We start from the raw sequence: 11094 nt of genomic DNA, 5'->3' as shown, positions 1-11094 counted from the left end.
TGTATAATAATGAAAGTTGCTTTTTTTTAACTTTTCAAAGAGAAAAACCAGCTAGAGGGAGGAGTGGGCAGGGAGGGAAATGTGCAACAATGAATGAATGGAAATCCAAAATCTCTCTAAACTTTCATAAAAATTTCAATGGAAAAAAAAACCCTTAAAAAAAGGTGAATTCAAGTAATATTTTGAGTTAGGCAAAATTAGATATTTCTACCAGGTTAAGGGAATTTTTTTTAAAAAAAAATAGTAAATTCAAGTAATAGAATAGAATGACCATTCACTATTTGGCAAATTTATATTCAATTTAGGAAATTCACATTTTGCTCTATTCTGTCAAATACTAGTTGACTGAAGAAGTAGAGGTGAACATCATCTCTGCTGTCATGGAGCTTCTATTTTAGTGAGGGAAACAGACAATGAACACATTAACAGACACATATAGTGCCTAATACTGAAGAAGAGAATGTAAAGTAAAGGCCAGACATAGGGAATGAGCAGGCTGTCTAAGCAGGGTGGTCCAGGAAGGTCTTCTTGAAGATAAAACACTTGAACAAACATTTTCATGAAGCATGAGAACAAGCCATGTAATTTCCTTGGAGAAGTTGTTGGGTATAAAGACCCTGAGATGGAAATGGGCCTGATGTGTTGATGGTGGATAAGGGGAAAAGTGGAAAGAGAAAATTGACTTTGTTTTAAAGAGTACTCTGTTGTATAAAGAAAACACTTCTGGAACTTGAGTACTGACACGGAGAGCAGGTGCTCTTTCAGATGAGATGATGATGATGTCTTGGGTTAGATGGCTAGGCAATTAGTAAGAATTGATAAGGAGAAGTGGTATCTTGTGCAGGTAGAACTAATGGGATTTTCTAATGCCCTGGATACCATGTCAGAAAAATATAATTACCACAAGGCAATTTAATGAAATTGTTGCAGGTGCATTATTTAGTAAGTCTGTACCCAGATATTTTTCATAATTAAAAAATTATCAGAGTTGATTTGGGGTTCTCCTTTGCTTGTTTGGATTGGTTTTGTTTTTCCTTGTTTGCTTTTGTTTCTTGGAAGGGATTTCTGATTTTACTTAATTTTGTGATGTTGACCGCTGTGTTTTCAGAAAGGATTGTTGTTGTTATAAGCCGTCCAAGACAGAACCAGCTCATAGCTGACCCTCCAGCGGGTTTTCAGAGGCTGTAAATCTCACAGTAGATTTTTCATCTGTCTCCTGTGGAGCAACTGGTGAATTTCAGAGTGCCTGCCTCTGGGTTGGCGGGGCAACGCCTTACCACCCAGCCACCAGAGCTCCCTTGAGATGTTGACTCCTGCGGTTTCAGAAAGGATTAACTTAGAGAAAACACTGGTCACTTCGTTTCTGAGAAATGTATCAGCATTGAGAATATCTGGGAGACTCTGCTCATGGCTGTTGTTGGCCAAATCTTTTTCTTTTGCGTATTTCTTTTGTCTTGGAAGCAGACCTGCCTACCCAATATGCATTACATAGAAGCCCTATACGCTGTGAGCTTCACAATTCAAGTGGTTAAACCATTATGTGTGTACGTCTCCAAAGTTTTGCAGGCCTATGAATTATACAGTAGTGACAGTTTAACCTGAGACTTGGTGTTGACTCCATATTTTGCAAGAGTAGAACCATATTCAGTACCCATGAGCAACGTGATATCATGTGAAATCAGATAAGGCTGATTTGTAAGAGTGCTGACTAATTTACAGTGGGTCATACCTACACTTTGGAAGGTAGTCTGCAGTGAGAGACCTTCCCTGGTAAATTCTTTGGTTATTATGAATCACCAATTGGATGTCTTTAAGAGATTCTTGTTAAACTGCGCTGGCCAAAGAAACTCCTCCTTTGTAGGGAAGCATGGCATGCCAGGTGTACCTTTATAATCAGATTAATTATGCTCCATTGGATAAATGCTAGTGATAGTTCAACCAAATTTTCTCTTCAAGCCTTTTTATGAAACTGGTCATCATATTTATTTTGCATCATAACCCTTCATAGCTCTACTAATCTGCCTCCACATTTTTCTTTGATTTTCCCCCCCTTTGCTCATAAGAAGTATCTTTTACTTGATTCCACCATACTTTTCTCCCCAAGGAACACTTTCTTTTTTTAAAAAAAATTTTTTTTCAATTTTATTTTATTATTTTTTTCTTTTTTTAAAATTTTTTTAAATTTTGATTTTATTATTTTTGTGTGCGTGTACCGTCAAATCAGATCTGACTGGTACAGGAGGAGATTGTCCCTCCTTACCCGGCAGAGCATCTGGTGGATTCGAACCGTATTTTATTATTTTTGTGTGTATACTGCCAAATCAGATCTGACTGGTACAGGAGGAGATTGCCCCTCCTTCTCCAGCAGAGCATCTGGTGGATTGGAACTGCCTACCTCTGGGATTGCAGTGCAGCTTCTTGTCACTAGGCCACTGGAGCTCCCTTGGAACACTTTCTAAGATAGTAGGTCCTTAACATGTTCTGAGTCTTTCTTCTGAACTTCCTACATGGCTTGGCCCTGGAAGATCAGAGATGCAAAAATTTATTATTGAACAATATCTTTAATATCCCATACAAGTAATATCTTACTGAAGATTATGTAAAAATGGCTGGAAGAGAACATCACAGGGAATTGCAAGAAATTTAAGCTGGATTCTAAAGAGGTCATAGGGAGCTCTGCGGCCTAGTGGTTAAGGAGAAGCACTGCCAACCCAGAGGCAGGCCCTTTGAATCCACTAGCTGCTTCACAGGAGAAATACAGACAGTCTTCCATGCAATTTACACCCTCTGAAAACTCACTGAAGGGCCAGTTATGAATCCAGCTCAACAGCACTTAACAACAGCCAATGCAAAACCTGTACATAGACCAAGAAGCAGTTGTCTGAACAGAATAAGGGAACACTGCATGGTTTAAAAATTAGCAAAGATATGTGTCAGATTTGTAGCCTTTCTTCATACTTATTCATTCTGAGTAAATAAATAGGTCTTGGAGAAAGTGCAACCAGAGTGCTCTTTGGAGGCAAAGATGATAAAGTTCTGTCTCACATGCTTGGGGCATGTTGATAGGAGAGGCTATTCCTTGGAGAAGGACATCATGCTTGGAAAGGTGGAGGGTCAGCAAAGAGAGGAAGATCCTTAACCAGGTAGGTGGACACAGTGGCTGCTGCAGTGGGCTCTAATGTGTCAGGAAGGGTGAGGATGGCACAGAACAGGACAGGGCTCAGCTCTGTTGTTCACAGGGTCGCTAAGGGTCATATTCAACTCAACAGAACCTAACAACAACGTTCAGTCTGTATGCTTGGCAAATAATTTGAGAAGATGGACAGTATGAAGAACGTCATCAGGCTTGCAGGGAGACTCATCACCAGCCTGCATTACGGAGCTAACACAACCTTGCCTGCAGAAAATGAAGATGGCATTTGTTGAAGATCGAAGGTTCCAGCCTTCCATTCCAATTGCCTGTCAACATCAAGCAAACAAAAATCCTTACCAGTAGACAACATCATGATAGACAGAACAGAACAAGGATTCAGGTTAACAGTTTCAGTCAGTATCCATGGTGGCAGCAGTCAAGAAATCCAAAGAAAAACCACTGCCAAGGATTGTACCAAAGTGATAAAGAGCATGGATGTCAGGTTAAAGAATAAGGTGCACTTGACCCAACCCATGCTATTTCCATTTGCTGCCAATGCATCTGAAAGTTGGACCATGATACTTAACCTTGCAGGGGAAATTCCATGATCATGAAGGTGGTTTTCCCAGGGCAAGGCTTATCCATTGCACTCCGGATGTGCTGACCCCTGTGATTTCCCCAAATGTGGGAGGCTCGACTGCATAATTTGTGGTAGTGGGGGACTGTGTTCACATTATCCGATGGGCGGCAGGGGGAAAGGTGGATAATGAATAAGAAAGCCTGGAGAATTGATGCCTTTCAATTCTGGTTTTAATGAAGAGTATTGGATATACCATCAACTACTAAAAGAACCAGCAAATCTGTCTTGGAGGAACTGTAACCAGAGTACTCCATAGAGGTAAAAATGGTGATAACATGCTTTCTGCATGTTATCAGGAAGGGCTAGTCCTTGGCAAAAGACATCATGCTGGGAAAGGTGGAAGGTTGGAGAAAGATAGGAAGACTCCAGGCAAGATGGGTTGACCAGGCAAGATGAGCTGACAATAACTGTGACCTTAGGCTTAAGCCTGGCTGAGATTGTGAGGCTGGTGCAGATCAGTCAGGGTTTAGATCTGATAATCTTAGGGTTGCTGTGAGACTTAGTCAACTCAACAGCACTTAAAACAAGATAATTTTTTAAATTCTAATTTAAAGCAATATACAGTTTTAAAATTCACATGTCCAGTATTCCATTGTATAAAGGTTTTCCTGATTTGCTTAGCCATTCCAACAGTGATTCGTATGTTTTACTGTTGTAGGTAATGCTAGATTGGACATTCTTGGGCAGTCATATTTATGAACATTAGCAATCGTTTCTGTAAGATAGAGCTTTAAAAGTCAAATTTATTTACTTATTGAAAAGATTCAGCAACAATTGAGTCAGAGCCAAGTTGTAGCTGAACCTCCAGCAGGTTTCCAGAGGCTATAAACTGCACAAGAGAAGATTGATCATTTTTCTCCTGTGGAGCAGCCGGTGGCTTCAACCTGCCGGCCTCTGGATTGGCAGTGCAACTCCTTACCCACTAAGCCATTAGAACTCCCTCCTATGAGATTAGGTACAGATAAAATTATGCTCTCTACTGCCAAGAATTGTCCTCTGGAATGGTTGAACAAATTTGTGAAACTTGACATATCAAGAAATTGCATGTTTCACACTCAACAAATAAAGACATGGGCCAGACTACTAAGAGTCCTGAAATAAAATTATATTCTGTCTTTCCCACTAGCTTGCTACTTCATCTGAGACAAGGAGACTATCTTTCTGAGCATTAATTGAGCCCTCATTGTATGCTAGATAAGCCTCAGAGATCTAAAAGGCAGGGAAAAAATGCAAAGAAGGTAAGGTCCCGGCCCATAAATACCTCCCAGCCTGGTAGAGGAGCCCACCATCTTTTTTGTGTCTTTTACTACAACAGCTAGAATATAGTAAATCATACCATAAATAATACATGATTAGTATAGAACTGAAGTGGTTCTCTTTGGAGACTTCTCAATTTCCCCAGGAGTATTTGGGAATTTCTGTTTTAGACATTGCCTGTGGGAAGAAGGCATTTTTGCCTTAAGTCTGTACTGGTGACTGGTATCTGATTGAAGCTTTAATAAACTTACCATTTCTTCTCCTGTTCTCTGAATATACACTTTACAGAGCTGGAAGGAGGGTGAGCCACTGGGAGCTTTACCTTTAAGCATTGTTAAAGGCTACCTCACATTTGCACTTAGGTCACGAAGCTTCTTTAACTTTAGCGTGAACCGCAGTCATTGAGAAGGTGGAGCAGGGGATGCTGGGACATGAGGGCCGAGCCTTGGGCCCTAGCATGCTATGTTTAGGATGCTCAGCCTTCTTGAACTAATCCCACTCAGTTCTGAGCCCCCTTTATTTCTGTGTCTCTTCAGCACTTACGTGTTCTGTTTGCACTGTATTAATTTGCACTTGTTTGCATGTTGCTTTGAAAGCCTTCTCCATTTCACATATGTATTGTTTTGTGTCCCTAACTAAAATTTGAGCTTGATAAAGGCAGAAACCACGTCTTTGGTGTCTTTTGTATTTTCCATAGCACCTTGTACTGTGCTCAGCAGAGAGTGGGCGTACAGTATATGTTGTGGAATGCCGTCCTGAGTGATCCCTCCCTGGCTGGGCCTAAGATTAAATTCCCTGAAATGGAACAGTCCTAACCAACCCAGGACAGGTATTCTCCATCCGGCATGTCGGTTGCTCCTTTCAAGGTGCTCTTTGAAGTGGCTTCCTTCCACATCTCTCCACCCACAGCGTGGGACCTGCCACTGATGATATATGCTTACTGATGTCTTCTAGGCGAGTCTGCGGACACCAGAACTGACCTGGGAGCGAGTGAGATCCCAAGTTGACCATGTAATATGGCCAGATGGCAAGAGGATAGTGCTGCTGGCAGAGGTAAGACCTGGGGCAGGCAGGGCAAAACTCAGCCCCCGGGGGCAGCTCTCCTCCTCCTCCTCCTCCTGCTCTCTCAGACTTCCCACTCCTCCTAAGCGCGAGTTTAAATACTTCACCAATGGATTTTACTTCTAATTGCAAGGAGTCTTTTCATTCAGCAATTAAGAAACTATTTTGGTTTCTCCTCTCTTAGCCAATTATCCTGTCTCTCCATGTCACTCTACAGTTTGAGTCAGATAATGACTGTACTGTAGACGGAATGAACAGATAGAACCAGTGTCACGTTGAGTGATGCTTACAAAAAGATAATGTCATCTGGGGGACGGTTTAATCAGGAAGCACCGAGTGGGTCTTCCTGATTGTAAGGGTCTTAGGTCGGCTCTGGAAAAGCTCTTTACTGATTGAATGCCTGGATCTGAAAGTCCATTTCCTGATGTGTGGGAGGTTCCCTTAGCTGCTGCTTCGTTGGTGTTTTCCATCGTCTTCCTCAGGTTCAGGGTTTCTGGTTTTGGTTTTTAACTTTTTGTTATTTGCATGGAAGTGTACAGAGCAGATTGGTATTCCGATCAACCCGTACTTACATAGTTTGTTTTATGACATTGATTACAATCCTCTCGTTATTATCTGAATTCCTCCCTCTGTCTCCCTTTGGGAGAATAAAGAATGGAAACGCGATCCATGGGGATAAAGAAGGAAGTATGCCGACTGACAGTTCTGGCCCGAGCGTCTCCCTGGTATTATGTCCATCCTTTAGGCCTGTGGGTCAGCTGAAAGTTGTGCTGTCAGGTTCAGGTTCATTCTTATTCTTGACCTTCATTCCATTCATGTCTGTGTTTGATCATTTTTCCTTTCCTGGAATCTCCTCTTTTCTAGTCTGGATTCTTAACAGCTATTATCATGCCTCCAGTGATGCTTTTCCTCTCTAGGGACAGATACCAAAATGCAAGGAAAGTAATAGTTTTTCTTTAATTTTCATTTTTCAATCACCTACTCTTTCTTTCTTCTCTTGTTAATCAAAGAAGCGAAGCATGAAAATGGAAAGGATCGCTGTCTTTCCCTCTCTCTCGTTGCCGTCCAGTCAGCCCTGGCTCACAGCGGACCTAGCAGGTCTCCAGGGCTGTTAAGGGCTTGGGAGCAGATGGCTCAGCATACTTCTGTTGGACCTGCTGGTGGCTTAAACCCCTCGAGAGGCGTGGCCTCTGGGCTGCACTGGGCTGCAGCACCGCTTCCCGGGACCGCACACCAGAGCTCTTTAGCTGGGAGCCCAGACATTTTTATTTGCTATCCTTAGTTTTCACCTTTTCCTCACCTGATCTTGCCTTCTCAAAAAAAACTGGAGAACATCTATAAAGGACCTTAATTCCTCTTCAGAGTGTGGACGTGGAGGAGTTAAGCAGGTTGTTAAATATGCATCTAAAGCTTTGATGGCCACTTGATGCCTTTTTCCTGATTGTCCTGGGAAGTCACACCTAATAAAGTTGGTGACCAGAGAAGGCCTCACAATTATTCTTCACTATCATTAAGCAACAACCAATGAAAAGGTGACCAAGCCTTCTTGGAAACAAAGTAGAAAGGATAGCATTGAGGGAGGCTTGTAGCTCTTCCACTTTCTGAATCACCCATTCGGATACAAGACTGCCCTTGAGTGCCAGAGAGCTGACTGAGCGAGAGCTCCCTCATCATGACCATGACCGCTTCCCAAGTCCCACCTGGAGAGATGGCCCTCTCAAGTCTGCATTTACTGAGGTGCTGGGTGGAACAATTCCAGAATGTCTTGTGGTTTTGTTTAAATGGTGATCAGTTCAGCCTTGTTTATGAGCCCCTGCTTTTGGCCTGCACGGTCAGGTGGGGGCAGTGGGAGGTGGCCACGGGCTCTCCTCCCTCCTCACAGACCACACCCACTTCGTCCTAACGTGTTTGTGTCTGAACCCCTGCCCCCAGGGCCGCCTCCTGAACCTCAGCTGCTCTACAGTGCCTACCTTCGTGCTGTCCATCACGGCCACCACTCAGGTGAGGCTCCAGAGTGGGAAGCAGTGGGCCTGGAGGGCGCCGTCCACCCGTCAGGGTCTCCCCTGCTCCGGGGCGGGTGGTCAGCATCCATTCTCTACTTTTCCAGGCTCTCGCCTTGATTGAGCTCTACAATGCCCCTGAGGGTCGCTATAAGCAGGATGTCTACCTGTTGCCCAAGAAAATGGGTGAGCATGCGTTTCTGTCCCGTCCTTCCCAAGCAGTCCAGAATCAGAGGCCAGAAAACATTTGGAGGCATTACACTCCTAATGGATTTAATTAAAAGCTTGTTACCTTGTCAAAGCAGGAGCTAGGACTCCAGTTCCTTCCCAGGGCACTCACTGCATTTTCTACCTGGGACACCCGAGTATAGTCGTGATATTTCACTCTGATTTCATCTACCAGTTTAAGAATTTTAAGGATTTTCTCAAAGTATCTTGTATGCAGGAATCTTAAAGGGGAAAAGTAGCCCACCCCAGAAAGAGGAATCAATTGTGGAATCTGATTTGCGCCAACTTTGGACGTGTTGTGAGGAGAGACCGGTCCTTGGAGAGGGACATCATGCTTGGGAGGGTGGAGGGACAGCGCAGGAGAGGAAGACCCTCTATGAGGCGGATTGATTCAGTGACTGGGATAATTGGGATGGGAGTGTCAGAGACGGTGCGATTGGCACAGGACAGAGCTGAGTTTAGGGCTGTTGTACATAGGGTCGCTATGAGTCGCAGGCGACTCGACGGCACATAACAACAGCAACAACAACAAATAATTCCTACAAGAATGTTCTCAGATCCAGAGAGCCTTTGCATACTACAGCTTCTAACCACAAGGCCACTGTTTGAGGCCTAGGAGAGGCTCTGAATAGCTTCTGCTAAGTGTTTAGTTATGTGGGTGTTTTCATATAGGAGAAACATTAAACTGTCTTACATTTTTAAAGAACCAATCTCAAGCACCTGAACCAATGGAATGTGTTTCTAAACGCCAAGGCGACAGTCAGGGACTAAATCAGCTCCTCCTTTTGTTCTGCTTTATGCTTAGCACCTGTTAGGAAGTCGATGCATTTCTCCCTCCATAGACACTTTGGAAGGATGTCCGAGAAACAGAGCAGCAGTCCACATTCTAAATGAAAGCATAGTGAAGTCAGGAGAGGGTCAAACAAGTGTACAGGACGTGAGATGAAGGTGGGCTAAGTTACATGTATTCAGAGGTTAGTGGTGGCTAACACCTACTAAGTCGGCAGTTCAGACTCGGGCCGGAAGTGGCAGCGCGCTGCCGTGGAGATGTGGGAAATCCTGTAAGGTCCACAGTTCAGACTCAGGGGCGGGAAGTGGGAGCCCAGTTCAGACTCAGGGGAGGGAAGTGGCAGCCCGCTGCTGTGGCAGTAGTAGCCTTGGAAGTCCTTGCTGGGCAGCTCTGCTCTGTCCAGTGGGATCTCTGTGAGTCAGAATCAACTGTATGGCGGTGAGTTCGTGTTTAACAGTTTTCAGAAAACAGAAACTCATAAGAACTAAGAACATTCAGAGCAGAGCAAACAATGTGGCATCATTATTAGTTATTTCTTCCAGATTTTCTGAAGTTTTCCAGTGACCCAAGTGTGACGCGTTCAAGGCAGAAAATGTTTTAATTTCCCATTTTCTAGTCTGCTCCCCATCCCATCCTCTTTATTTGAGCCCCCAATTACTGTCACTTCTCTTTAACTCTCCTCCACTTTTCTGAGGAGAAAGAGAAGTTCATGACTGGAATAGCTAGTAAGGAAGAAGTGTTACAGCACGGAAAAAACCCTAGGTTTGAAGTAATGGCAACCATTCCTTAGAATTGAGGGCCAGTGTGCAAAACTTGATCATTTTCTGCTCAGCCCCAGGAACTAGAAAGTGTCTCCCAACTTTAAAGGCTGAAGGGGAGCAGCCGTCCAGGAGGCATGAATGCTCAGATAGGGATCCTGTGGTCTCTTCCAGACGAGTATGTTGCAAGCCTACACCTGCCGACCTTCGATGCCCACCTGACAGAGCTGACCGATGAGCAGGCCAAGTATCTGGGGCTCAACAAAAATGGGCCGTTCAAGCCTAATTACTACAGGTGCCTTGGACTCCTCAGGAAACGGGTGGTGGGATGACTCTGGGGCGGGCTTGGATTTTGAAGCACTTCCTGTATATTGGGGTTGGTCCCTGCACTTATCACCGCATTCATGGGATCTCAGAACACTAGACCTAGCCCCTCACCATCACCCCTAAAAGACTTGTACACGCCTGCTCCAGTCACTACAGAGTGTCCCTCTTCCAGAAATATCTTCGATTTAATCATCTCGCTGTGATGCTTCTCTCTTTATGGAGAAATGCTGGTCTGTTTACGTAACAGGTAAAAAAAAAAAAGAGTACCAGTTCTCTAACCTTCCTAGACTCTCCAGAAAAGAATGTGCTTGCTTGCTTCCAGGTTGTCCCTTTAAACGGACTCCTCCTGGCCCCAGATCCCCACAATCCGATAGAGTCACAGTCTCATCTTTCTTTTTCCATCTAGGTATTAAGTTCCTGTAACGCAAGCCTCAAGTTTTAAGGAATAGCACTCCAAGTCTTTTCTCCACTACTATCCAGGAAAGAACCCAGCAAGCTGCTTCTCCAGCCAGAGCTGCCCGTCGTGCTCACCCTGTAGATCATATGTTAGGTTATTTATTTATTAAAATCTAGACTCCTGTGCCTGCAGCCTTAGCCCAGAGTGTGGTTACTGCCCCAAGGGCCGAGAGCCACAGAGGACAGGCTGAGGAAGGAGAGAAACGGGCTGACCAGTCCCGGTGCACCTTTCGCATCATCCCCCATGGATGTGAAGCCTCAGCCAGGGCCCCTTTTCTCTTGTCCAGGATCAGGAGGTAGTCCGGGGCTTCCAGACTCCTTGTTCTCTGGAGTTCCCTGGAATGCATTTTCAGCAGCTGCCTTTCTCAGCACTGGCTCTTCCCCAGGTGAGGCCTTTTGAAAAACCACTGAATGAACATGTCCTAGGCTGCTGGCCTCGACCG

General features: G+C 44.3%; 1 protein-coding gene across 1 annotated transcript in view; it reads left to right on the top strand.

The window, feature by feature from the left end:
- AHCYL2 (adenosylhomocysteinase-like 2) overlaps window positions 1-10781 on the top strand; it is a 62900-nt gene extending 52119 nt beyond the window's left edge. The window contains exons 13-17 of the mRNA XM_006896045.1: window positions 5985-6083; window positions 8025-8093; window positions 8200-8278; window positions 10043-10163; window positions 10602-10781. Of these exons, the coding sequence (XP_006896107.1) occupies window positions 5985-6083; window positions 8025-8093; window positions 8200-8278; window positions 10043-10163; window positions 10602-10608 (375 nt within the window). The 3' untranslated portion in view covers window positions 10609-10781. The remainder of the gene's footprint in view (window positions 1-5984; window positions 6084-8024; window positions 8094-8199; window positions 8279-10042; window positions 10164-10601) is intronic.
- Window positions 10782-11094: the final 313 nt, after the last annotated feature.

Source organism: Elephantulus edwardii, unplaced genomic scaffold (assembly GCF_000299155.1).
Source record: "Elephantulus edwardii isolate Elephantulus edwardi_28Jun2011 unplaced genomic scaffold, EleEdw1.0 scaffold00181, whole genome shotgun sequence".
In the NCBI taxonomy this organism is placed as follows: Eukaryota; Metazoa; Chordata; class Mammalia; order Macroscelidea; family Macroscelididae; genus Elephantulus; species Elephantulus edwardii.
This window is presented reverse-complemented; position numbering and strand designations above follow the sequence as displayed.